Source organism: Zalophus californianus, chromosome 13 (assembly GCF_009762305.2).
Source record: "Zalophus californianus isolate mZalCal1 chromosome 13, mZalCal1.pri.v2, whole genome shotgun sequence".
NCBI classification, from domain to species: Eukaryota; Metazoa; Chordata; class Mammalia; order Carnivora; family Otariidae; genus Zalophus; species Zalophus californianus.
In genome coordinates this window covers 19,982,131-19,994,821 of record NC_045607.1, presented here as the reverse complement: position 1 = coordinate 19,994,821, position 12,691 = coordinate 19,982,131, and the positions used below count along the sequence as shown (strand labels likewise).

At 44.7% G+C, this 12,691-nt stretch overlaps 1 protein-coding gene across 7 annotated transcripts in view; it reads left to right on the top strand.

Annotated features, from left to right (window-relative positions):
- ZNF618 (zinc finger protein 618) overlaps positions 1-12,691 on the top strand; it is a 179,283-nt gene that overhangs the window by 158,780 nt on the left and 7,812 nt on the right. For all 7 annotated transcript variants that reach the window (XM_027616619.2, XM_027616618.2, XM_027616617.2 and 4 more), the window contains 2 exons: positions 127-204; positions 12,044-12,145. In XM_027616619.2, coding sequence (XP_027472420.1) covers positions 127-204; positions 12,044-12,145 — 180 coding nt within the window. The remainder of the gene's footprint in view (positions 1-126; positions 205-12,043; positions 12,146-12,691) is intronic.

The window sequence follows — 12,691 nt, the reverse complement described above, 5'->3', positions numbered from 1 at the left end:
CAGTTAGTGACAGGGGCGGACAGGCTGGGCCCAGAGCCCCAAGCACAGAGCCCCAGCCAGCTCCCGGGCATCCGGGGTCGTTCTGCCCCTAACACAGCTGCCTCGTTTCTCCCCCTCCCGCCCCAGAACCGTACACCTGCGGCGCCTGTGGGATCCAGTTCCAGTTCTACAACAATCTGCTGGAGCACATGCAGTCCCATGCAGGTAAGGGAGCCTGCGCGGAGGCCACGCTTTCTCAGGAAATGGGCACAGACAGGGCCTGGCACCTGTGCTCAGGGAGCCCTGCGGCCGCACAGGGGAGGTCTGTGCTGGGGAGGGTGGTGGGAGCACCGTTAGGGGGACGAGCTGAAGAAGGCTTCCTGAAGGTTGTGGCTCTTGGTGCTGAGCGTGAAGGCCCCGTGGTAGCTGACCAGGAAGGACGTCGAGGGGGCAAGGGAGTGTGGTTTGAGATCTCGGTGAGCTGAGGCGGGGGCTGGGAGGGGTGAGGCATCCTCCCAGGGCAGCCAGGGCCCAAGCCCCATCTCCAAGCAGAGGTACGTTCACTGTAGCACTGTCCCAAACATGATAGCAGCGGTCCTCAAACCGGAGCGTGTCCCAGGCCCCACCCTGACACCGGGGCCTGTCGGCCTGAGGCAAGTCCCCAGTGACGAGCTGCCTGCCGGCTGGTGGCTTACTACCTGGATGGCCTTTCTATCAGCTCTTCTGCCACCTTCCAAGCTTGTGCTGTTAGCCTCCTCCTCTCAACCGTCCTGCCTTCGGAGCCATGTCTCCCGTTTTTAGGGTTTTTTCACAGTAGCACCCCACTTCTGGTCCAGTTTCTATTTCAGTCAGGCAGACGCTCCGTGCGATGGCAGATAAACCCCAAACTCTCTAGTGGTTTGACATAATCACTTCTGCGGTCACAGCACAGCCTAACGCAGGTGGCCGGGCTGGCTGGCCCTGAACCCGGCGACCGAAGCTCCGTCCTCCCCGTTGGCTCCTCAGAGCCTCCCTCTCCCGGACTGGGCGGCGGAGAGAGAAACACACTTCCTCCTTCACCACTTTGGATCACAAGTGACACGTGACCTGTGTGCCCACATTCCAGGGGCGGGGAGCACGCCCAGCGCCACTGTCCAGGGACAGCCCGACACGGTGCCAAGAGAAACGGGAACCTGGGGGTTCAGCTAGCGGTCCTTGTCGCCCCTCCCTCCGAGGCCTCCTCGGGACCCGGGGCGGGGCAGGGGGGCATTGGAAGTGGTGGGAGGAAAGTGCCTGACGCGCTGGGCGATGCAGGAACGGTGGTCTGTGATGGCGACTGTTATTGCTCGTGCCCCTCTTAGGGCAGGCCTGACCTGCCCAGAGTAGCGCAGGGCTAGACTCTCATTTAGGCGGGGGGCTGTTCTGTTCTCTGAGCGGGACCCCTCTTCGTTCGTTGTGTCCGTCTGGTCCCTTGCATGCAGTCATTGGGTGGGCGCTGTCCTCTGGGCGCTCAGTCACGTGCTCTTTGGTGGCGGGGAGCTGTTATTTATTTCTAATGAACTCATTAAAATCAGAGCTGAGCCAGATTGGCAGCCGAGACGTGTGAGCTCCAAGCTCTGGTGTGCCCGCTGAAGGCGTTCAGACTTGACCCTGTGGGAACCAGTGACAGGCACACCTCTTGGACCTGAGCCTCCCATACTCCGGCTCTGCTGACTCCTCCTCCTCTGGAACCCGGACCCTCCACCTGCCCCCCTGCAGACCCTCCACCTGCCCTCCTGCGGGCTTCCTGCAGCTGAGGCTAATTAGGGAAGAGTCTGGGTGCCTGTGCTTTCCCCATCCCTCAGGCGGTTGGGTGGAGGCCATTAAAATGCAAATCAAGGCTGGGCAGATGGTGGCCCCATGGCTCCCAAGCCTCCTGACTTGTTTTCTAGGGAGAGCTTTGGGCCGCTTTGTTCTGGTCCACTGCTGGCAGAGAATGCCTTGCGGGCAATCCAGTGCAAAGCCAGCCTGAATCCCAGCCAGGCTGAGTCGGGATTAAAGGATTGACTCCATAGAGAAAAATTAAGTGTCATGATCTGTGCAGTTCACAGTGTCGCTGATAAGGGGGATCAGCCTCGAATAACACCAATCTCATTAAGAGGCTGCTGAATGGCACAGGGTAATTCCCCCCTAATAAACTTCTTTTCTGTGCTGTAGGAAAATTTGTCTTGCCCCTGGTGACAGTTCCAGAGTATGTTTTGGCAGTAATAATACCGGAGATCGCTAACATTTAGTGAGCAGTTACTACGGGTCAGACGAGGCTATGTTGTTAGATCTCCTGAATAAGCTGACGTTCTCATCCCCATTACATAGATGAAGAAACCGAGGCTCACAGGACAGAATCACTGGCCCAAAGTTGCAGAGCTTGTAGAAAGTATCTAACATCATTTGAGCTCTCTCACGGTGTCAGGCTTTCCCTTGGAGCAGCTTCACCTCTCTGGGCCTCAAGCTTCGTCTGTGAAGTGGGCCGGTCATTGCTCTCACAGGCTGGGTGAGGGGTCTGGATATGTCACACATTGAGGGTCGTAGTACAGTCAGTCTCAGATACTGAACAACAGGTGCCTCTTTTCCAGTCCGCTATCAGAACAGCTGCTTTCTCCTTCCTGCAGTGGTCACTCCCCAGGAGATAGCCTTGACTCCCAACTTTGTATCCAGCCCTTTGCAGATGTGGCTGGACGTGTTCGCCTCTGGTACTTAGGGGATAGCCACACTGAATAAACTTTATTTTCAGCTCAAGCTATAAATCAAGCGTTTTCACGGGGCATTTACCAAGTACCTCACCCATGTCGGGAGCAGTATCAATGGGATCTGGAGAAAAAAGTCGTTTGAGTCAACTGATAGTAGACATTGTTCTCCACTGCTAAGTTGACTCCTCTCCATTCCAGGCCCTGCAGAAAGGCAGAGGATGAGGGAATCACCCTGGCAGCTCGCCCCACCCTAGCATTTTAGTTAAGGAGGGAAACTGAGGCCCCGAAAGTTGAACGGCTAGCTTAAGCTCATACCCCACAACCAGGGCAGAGCTGGGTTTGAGCCCCGGGCCTTCAAACCCCTGTATGCTGGTGGAGAAAGTTGATAAGAAGGGCTGCTGGTTTCCATTTTAGGAACGTGTGTTTCCCCATTTTAAATGTACTATCTGCTCATTAAAAGAAGTGGGGAACTTGCGGAGAAGTTAGGAAATGAAGCATCAGCCATGATCTCACTACTCAGAGCTAACCACTGTTATTACTCTTTGAATGGGCTTCTTTTCATTCATTTTTTTAAATTGGACTTACGAAGATAGAATTTTACGGACATGGAATCCACCAATTTGAAGAGCGCATTCTGACCATTTTGACAACTGATAGTCATCTGAGCAACATCGCAGTCAAGATGTATAACATGACCATCCACTCCAAAAGTTCTCTCCTGCCTCTTTGTGGCCAGTCCCCTCCCCGAGCCCAGCCCTGGCAACCACTCTCAGCTTCCTTTTGCACTAGTTTTGCTTTTACTGGAATTTTATATAAATGGAATTACATGGCATTTAATTTTTTGTGTCTGGCTTCTCTCACAGCATACTTTCGAGATGAATCCATGTCCTGTGTTATCAGTAACTACTATCACTACTTTTTATTTCTGAGTAGTACACCATTGTTTGGATATGCCACAATTTGTTTATCTTGTCACCAGTTGATAGGCATTTAAGTTACCTCCAATTTGGGGCTGTTACGGGAACACACCTGCTGTGTGAACGTTCAAGTGCACGTGTTTGTGTGGACATATGTTTTTAACTCTATACGGGGTGTACACCTGAGAGTGGAAATTCTGGGTTACATGATAACTCACGCTTGATTGGGAATTACCAGATTGTTTCCACAAGGGGCTTGTACCATTTTTCCATTCCCACGAACAGTGTATGAGGGGTGTGATTTCTCCACACCCGTTCAAGGTACTTGCTATGATTTGACTTTTTGTTTTAGCGATCTTGGTGTGTGCGAAGTGGTATTTCATTATGATTTTCATTTGCATATTCCTGATGACTAATGATATCGAACATGTTGTCTTGTGCTTAGTGGCCATTTGAATATCTCCTTTGGAGAAATGTCTGTTCAGATCCTTTGCCCATTTTTAATTTTTTTTGTCTTTTTATTGTTGAATTGTAAGTATTCTTTACATATTCTAGGTAGAAAGACCTCTATAGATACATGACTTGCAAATATTTTCTCCCATATTGTGGGTTGTCTTTTTACTTTCTTGATGCTGGCCTTTGAAGCACAGAAGTTTTAAATTTTGGTGACGTCCATGTATTTTTTCTTTCATCATGTGTGCTATTGGTGTCTTATCTAAGAAACCAGTTTTAGCTTTTACTTTTATGACTATATTCCAAGTTAATTTTCGTATGAGTTATCAAGGGAGGGGCCCTGCTTTATTCTTTGCATGCAGCTATCCAGTTTTCCCACCACCAGGTTTTGAATAGATTACCCTTTCACCCATTAAATTGTCCTCACACCCTTGTCAAAAATCAACTGTCCATAAGTGTGAGGGTTTATTTCTGAAATCTGAATTCTGTTCCATTAATCTGTATGTCCTCGTGCTAGTACCACACTAACTTGATTAGTATGTGGCTTTGCAGTAGTTTTGAAATCAGGAAGTGTGAGACTTCCAACTTTGTTCTTTTTGGAAGATCGTCTTGGATATTTTGCATCTCTTGCATTTCCACATGGATTTTAGGCTCAGCTTGTCAATTTATGTTAAAAAGCCAGCAAGAATTTTGATAGGGATCGTGTTGAATCTAGGTTAATTTGGGGAGTATTGCCACTTTGCCAATATTAAATCCTCCAGTCTATGAACATAGAATGTCTTTCCATTTATTGAAGTCGTCTTTGAGTTCTTTCAACCATGTTTTTAGTTTTCAGTGTACAAATCTTGCACTTCGTTTGTAAATTTATTCCTATTTTATTCTTTTGGATGCTATTATAAAATGGAATTACTTTCTTAATTTAATTTTTGGGGTGTTCATTTGTTAGTATAAAGAAATACCTCGCTAAACTTACTTACCAGTTCTAAGAGTTTTGTGTGTGTGCGCGCGGATTCCGTAAGATTGTTTATGTACACAAGCATGTCATCTGCAAATAGAGATCATTTTACTTTTTCCGTTCTAATCTGGATGATTTTTGAAATTATTATTTTTTTCCTCCTTGCCCTGGCTAGAATCACTAATACACGTTGAATACAAGAGATGAGAATGGATATTCTTGTCTTGTTCCTGATCTTAGGGAAAGCTTTCAGGATTTAACCATTAAGTGTGATGTTAGCAGTGGGTTTTTCCATAGATGCCCATTGTCAGGTTGAAAAGGGTCCCTTCAGTTCCTGGTTTGCTAATTGTTTTTATCATTGAAAAGGTATTAGATTTTGTCAAATGCCTTTTCTGCATCTATTGGGATCATGTGGTTTTTGTTTTTTGTTGATTAATATGTTATATTTGTATGTTGAACCAACTTTGTATTCCTGGGGTAAATCCCACTTGTCATAGCTGGATTTGGTCTGCTCTGTTTTATTGAAAGATGTTTGTGTCTGTAGTCCTAAGAGATAGTGGCCTGTGGCTTCTTTTCTTGTAATTTCTTTGTCTGATTTGGGTATCGGAATAATGTTCGCCTTGTGAAATAAATTGTGAAATGTTCCCTCCTCTTCTGTTTTTGGGAAGAATTTGTGAAGAGTTCCTTCAGCATAGGATTAGAATTCACTAATGAAGCCATCGGAATCTGGACTTTGCTTTTTTTTCTTTTAGTGGAAAATATTTTGAACACTAATTCTGTCTTCTATAGGTCTGTTCAGATTTTTTGTTTCTCGAATTGGTTTTTGGTAGTTTATGTTTTTCTAAGAATTTGTTTATTTCATCCAGGTTATGTGAGTTGTTGGAATACTATTGTTCATAGTATTTCCTTAAAATCTCTTTGGTTTCTATCAAGTCAGCAGACTTTAGCTTTTTTTTAGATTTCCTTTATCAGGTCCAGGAAGTTTCCTTCTCTTCGTAGTTTGTCATGAGTGGCTATTGAATTTTGTCACATTTTTAAAAAGACTTAATTATTTTTAGAGAGAGCGAGAGCACGTGGGGTGGGGGGTAAGGGGAGAGAATCTCAAGTAGACTCCCCACTGAGCACAGAGTCAATCCCATGACCCTGAGATCATGACCCTAGCCGAAATCGAGTCGGACACCAAACTGACTTGAGCCTCCGAGGCACCTCTGAATTTTCTCACATTTTAATGTGTACTTATATCCATAGAGATCGTTTTTCTTCTTATTTTCTCTTAGTATAGGGAATTGCACTGATTGGATTTCTGTTTTTAACCTCAACTTATATCTCTGGGGTAAATTCCACCTAGTGACAATGTATTATTTTTTTAATGTATTGCTGTATTTAGTTTGTTAATATTTGGTTAAGGATGTTTATATGTATGTTTATGAGGAATACTGGTTTGTAGTTTCTTCTCCAGCAGTGTTTTTCTCTAGTTTTGGATCAGAGTAATGCCAGCCTCCATAAAATGAGAGCTGTTCTTCTCTCATCTATTTTCTGGAATAATTTGTGTAGAATTTGTATTACTTCTTCCTTAAATATTTGATCACATTCTCCAGTGAACCCATATGGGATTTTTCTTTGTGATTGGTTATTTAACTATGAACTCAATTTCTGTAATAGATAACAGGACTATTTCAGGTTATCTGTTTCTTCTGGAGTGGACTTTGGTACTTTGTATGTTTTAGGTTATTTGTTTGCCTCACTTAAGGGGTTGAATCATTTTTAATCCCTCTCGTATCTGTAGCATATGTAGTGATGTCACCTTCTGTCATTCCTGATACTGATAATTTGTGTCCTTTTTCTTTTTTTAATCTTTTTGGCTAAAGGTTTATCATTTTTCTTCATTTCTACAAAGAATCAGCTTTTAGTTTCATTATTTTTCTCTGTTGTATTTATTTTCTGCTTTATTCATTCTGCTTTCAGCTATCTGATTTCCTTTCTTCTTTCGAATCAATTTACTCTTTCTCTTTAGATCTTTCTAATGGTGGAAGGGCGCCTGGATGGCTCAGTTGGTTAAGCGACTGCCTTCGGCTCAGGTCATGATCCTGGAGTCCCGGGATCGAGTCCCGCATCGGGCTCCCTGCTCAGCGGGGAGTCTGCTTCTCCCTCTGACCCTCCCCCCATCTCATGTGCTTTCTCTCTCTCTCATTGTCTCTCTTTCTCTCAAATAAATAAATAAAATCTTTAACAAAAAATAACAGTGATTTTAAACCTTTATTCTTTTGTAATGTAATTATTTAATGCTATAAATATGCCCCGCTTTAGATGGATCCCACAGATTCTGAAAGGTTATGTTTTAATGTTAAGTTCAAACCATTTTCTGATTTCCCTTATATATTTTGTTCCATGTGATTTTAGAAGTGTGATGTTTATTATTCAAATAGTTGCAATTTTTCCAAAGACCTATTTCTTACCGATTTCTAATTTTTAATTCAAGTATGGTCAGAGACCACTTATGTGATTTCACTGTATTTCTGCCTCCCTCCTTTCTTGGGAGCCCAATTATATGTGTATTAGGCTGCTTGATCTTGTCCACTCTCTCTTCATTTATGTTCAGTCCTTTTCCTTCATTTCTAAACAATAGTTACTCAGAGAAGAGAGTTGAAATCCCCACTTACAATTGTGGATTTGTCTACTTCTTGTTTCAGGTTTTGCTTCATGTGTTTAGATATATACACGTTTAGGATTATTATGTTATTCTCGGTATTTTGACCCTGTTGTCATGGCGTAGGGTCTCTCATTATCCCTGGTAATATTTCTTGTCCTGGGGTCTATTTTTTCTGTAATACCATCGCAAACATCACTAGCTTTCTTCACTACTATTTGTATGGTGTACCTTTATTCTGCCTTTTACCCTGTCTTCATACTTAAATAGGCTCCTTATAGATAACATATGGTAGAGTCTTGCCTTTTTACTAGGACAATCTCTGACTTATATTTGGACTGTGGAGACCATTTATACTTAATGTAATTTTAATATTGTTGGGTTTAAATCTACCATCTTGCTACTTGTTTCCTAATCATCTCATTTCTTCCTTGTTCTTCTTTCTCATCTTTCTGCCTCATTTTGGATTGAGAATTTTTGCATGATTCCATTTTTATTTCCATTGATTCATTAAGCCAACTCTTTGTTTTATTTTTTATAGTTTATTTGGGTTTTAAACTATGTATTTCCCAACTTGTCAAGTCAAGTGGTATCAGCCCACCTTCCATATTGTGTGAGAAACTTTCAGCAGCATCTTCTCTTCCCCTGTCCTGGTCTTCGTGATACTCTTTTTTTTTTTAATAAGATTTTATTTATTTATTAGCATAAGTATGGGGAAGGGCAAGCAGGGGCAGGGAGAGAGAAGCAGGCTCCCCACTGGGCAGAGAGCCAGATGCAGGGCTTGATCCCAGGACCCTGGGATTATGACCTGAGCCGAAGGCAGTCACCCAGTCGACTGAGCCACCCAGGTGCCCCTCTCTGTGATATTCTTGTCCTACAGTTTACCATACATATTATTACTGCAATTCGTTATTTTCTAATGAGAAGTCATTTATCTCTTGAAGAGTTTAAAAGTGAGGGAACGTGTGTGTGTGTGTGTGTGTGTGTGTGTGTGTGTGTGTGTGTGTATACCCACATGTGTGGTTTTCAGCACTCTTCATTTCTTTGTAGATTCACATTTTTATACGGTCATTGGGTTTAGAATTTTAGGTTGATTTAAAAAATTTTTTATTTTAGGTTGATACTTTCTGTTGATACTTTTGTTCCGTTGCTTCCAGGTCTGTTGTCATTCTTACTGTTGTTCATTTGTGCGTTAATTTCTCCCCCTCTCTGGCTCCTTTTAAGAGTTTCTCTTTTCAATGGTTTTCAACAATTTTGTCATGGATGCTGTGCCTTGGTGGTATTTTCTTTACATTTATTCTGCTTAGAGTCAGTTGAGCTTTTTGAATCTGGACTTACACTTTTAATCCAGTTTGGGAAAATTGACATTTTTTCACACTTTTTTTTCTGCCTCACCCCCTTTTCCTGCGACTCCAGTTATATGTATATGAAATTGTCTGACAGGGTCCATGCTCTGTTCATTATCTTCAGCCTTTTACCCTTTTTGTTTTCCATGTTGGGTAGTTCTCCACTGATTTTTTCTTCTGTGGCATCTGATCTTTTACCCCATACGGTGTGTTGTTTCCCTAGACAATTTATTTTTATATCTACAAATTCCACTTGAGTTGGTTAGTTTTAGTTTTGGGTTTTTCACATCTTCCATTTCCTTCTTGATGGTATTCATGTTTCCCTTCATGTCTTCGAGCACATTTTATGGGTATTTTTATAACCGTTGCTGTAAGCTCCTTACTGGATAATTCCATCATCTCTGTCCTTTGTGGCTCTGTTTCTGTTGATTGGTTTTTCTCCTGGTTGATAGGTCATATTTTCCTACCATTTGGAATGCCTGATAACTTTTTTATTGCATAATTGACATTGTGAATTTTTATATTGTTAGGTGCTAGATTTTGAAAAAACATTGAACTTTGTTCTGGTTTACAGTTTAGTTATATAGGACCATGTCATACTTTGGAGGCTTACTCTTAAGATGTATTACGGCAGAGGGGGGCTCCTGAGTGGCTCAGTCAGTTAAGCCTCTGCCTTTGGCTCAGGTCATGATCCCAGGGTCCTGGGAGTTGGGCCCCGCCTTGGGCTCCCCGCTCAGCGGGGAGTCTGCTACTCCCTCTCCCTCTGCTCCCCCCCCCCCCCACTCGTTCCCTCTCTCTCTCAAATAAATAAATCTTGAAAAAAAAAAAAAGTATTGGGGCAGGTCTAGTGCAGCCCTTAATCTGTGGTTAATTTTGCCCCATAGTGAGGGGACCCTACCCAGTTCCTTATGCATCGTGGCCTCTCTTTTCTGGGTGAGGGAATACAAATTATTTCCTCCCCAACCCCTCACCCTCCACTTGCTGCTTTCTAGTGATTCTTTACCCAGTCTTGTGGAATTTGACCCTGTGCTTGGGCAGGTGAGTATTCAGCAGAGTTCAGGGAACCCTACTGAAGGTCTCCAGAGCTCTTTTCTTTACGTAACTCCTTCCTCTCTGGTACTTTCCCTGTACATGCTAGCTCCCTTTGGCCTCCCTAAATATTGGCTTCTGCCTCTTCAAATCACCAAGACCACTGGGCTGTGTTCCCCTTCCCTGTCCCTGCGCTGCAACCTGCAAACCGCTTTCGGACCAGCTGGGTCAGTCGTATTACTTACTGCATTTGTCCCCCTTTTTCTGGGATCAGACCTGGAGTTACCCGTCCGAAAGCAGTGGAATCATGATTCGCAATTGTTTCCAACAGGAGAGCAGTTCCCGTGGCAGGTCCTGCTTCATGGGTGGAAGGGAAGTAAAGTCCCTACCCCTTCCCATCTATTTTTGATGCATGGATTTGTTGACTTGTAAGTCTAAAATACAAGTATAAATAATATGTATAAAATTGTGATGAGATCTTTTCATCATGCATTTTCCTGTGTTATTACAGTCTATACGACCACATTTCCTAGTGATTGTAGTATGTTCCTTGGAGTGGATGTCCTGGAGTTTCTTTTGTTGTTGTTGTTTTCGCATTGTTTTGGCACGGGGGACGTTGTTTTTGTTTTTCCCTGGAGTTTCTTAATTAGCCTTGCAGGGCTGAACATGTAGATATTAGGGAAGCCTCTTTTGCTTTGAAAATTGTGGCTTGGCCTCCAAGGCCTGATGCCTTGAACTGAGAAGAATGGAAAATGCTGGCTTCTTGAGCAGGGATCACTGTGGCCCATTCATCTCCTTGCATTTGTGATTCTACCTGTAAGATGATGTCTCAGGGAAATAAACCCACAACAACAACAACAAAAGCAGGGAGAAACGGTAGTAGAATATTAGGCAAGTAGGTTCATAGCAGAACAGTAATTTTGGAAACAGCCCAGAAACTGCACTCGGTGTGTGGTTCAGCAATCCATGGTGGATCATTCGATGGGAGACTGTATGGTCATTTATAATGACAAGCATGGTACTCAGACCATTTCTACTCAAATGATTCTATAAAAATGGCAAAGAAGTAGCGGTGAAGGAGAATAAGCATGTGCCATTTTATCTGTCTGTCTATTTGAGAGAGAGACAGTGTGGGCTGGGGGTGGGGGTGGGCAGAGGGAGAGAGAGAATCTTAAGCAGGCTCCACGCCCAGCACAGAGCCTGACACAGGGCTCCATCCTACAACCCTGAGATCATGACCTGAGCCAAAATCAAGAGTCTGATGCTCAAGCTCAACTGACTGAGCCACCCAGGTGCCCGGCATGTACCATTTTGATACAGTTGCATATGTGCAAGTAAACAAAGGTTAGGGAAATGCATGGAGCAGACATTAGGAATCAGGGGACCTCGGATGTCTGTCCCAGCATTGCTTTTGGGTTTTTTTGTGTGATTCCGGGCGAATTGTTTCCTGTATCTGGGCTTCAGTTTCCACATCTGACAGGGAGGGAGGTTGAGAACTTAGTATCACATAGGGCTTTGGTTTGGTTTTGTTCCTTTAATTCAATTTTTAGTAAATAAGCTGAAAAGATGAGAAAAGCACACTTGAGAGAAGTGAAGAATGTGAGGTCCCTTTGGCCACTTGGGGTACCTGGCATCCCTCGCCCATTTCTGAGCCAGAACACGGGGTTGTGTGTGGGTGTGAGGCCCCCCAGATCAACGCGGGTCAGCGGTTCCCACCCACTGAGCGCTTACTCTGCACCTGGCCCCGTGCTCCGGTCTTGCCCTGCATTTTCTCTTGTTGGTCCTTCCAGCACGTGTGTCCCATCCACGTGCTCAATCTTCATTTCTTCAAGTGACGGAATTGAGGCTTTGCAAACATCGGATGGCTGTCTGAGCAGGAGCCAGGGTTTGGACCCAGGCCTGAGTCCTGGAAGCCTCGTTTGGACTTCACGTGCCATGCTGTCGTTCCCATCCTGTGAGTTGGCAGGCCTCTTGCACCTCAGGGTCACACACTGTCCCCTTTGTGCCCACAGCGGACAACGAGAACAACATTGCCTCCAACCAGTCCCGATCGCCGCCTGCTGTTGTGGAAGAGAAGTGGAAACCCCAAGCCCAGAGGAACAGTGCCAACAACAGTAGGTCTCTCCCAGGCCAGAGGTCCGTCCCGTGCACCACTAGCCCCGGGTCCGGCCACTCCCCGCCCCCCCCCTCCCCCCCCCCGTCCCGCCACCTGTGCCTCTCATGGTGATGCAAGACTGCGTCCGAAGCTCTTACACACCCAAGACCTTGTCTGTGGGAGTTGTGACCTCACTGGACAGGCAGAAGGAAGCCCGGGGAGAGGAGGGGATCTTTTTGTGCTCAGAAAGCACATACTTAGTGATAGAGTTGGAACTGGAATCCACTCTCCACACTTTCTGTTGGCTGATCTTTCCTGATGCTGTGGCCTCATTTATTTTATTCACTAGAGATGCCTTTCTTAGAGGCAATTCCTATGTTGAGAAGAAGGTAGACCAGTTGGCTTCAGAAGGCTAGGTGAATGACACGTGCAAGTATGTTGCATACGTCCCACTGTATTCTCTTCCCGTGCTCACAGCAGGCATTACTAATCAACCCTAGAACGTTATTCCGGTGAGACTCACATGTTCAAGACCACCAGCACCACCAGTTCGTGTGTGAGATGA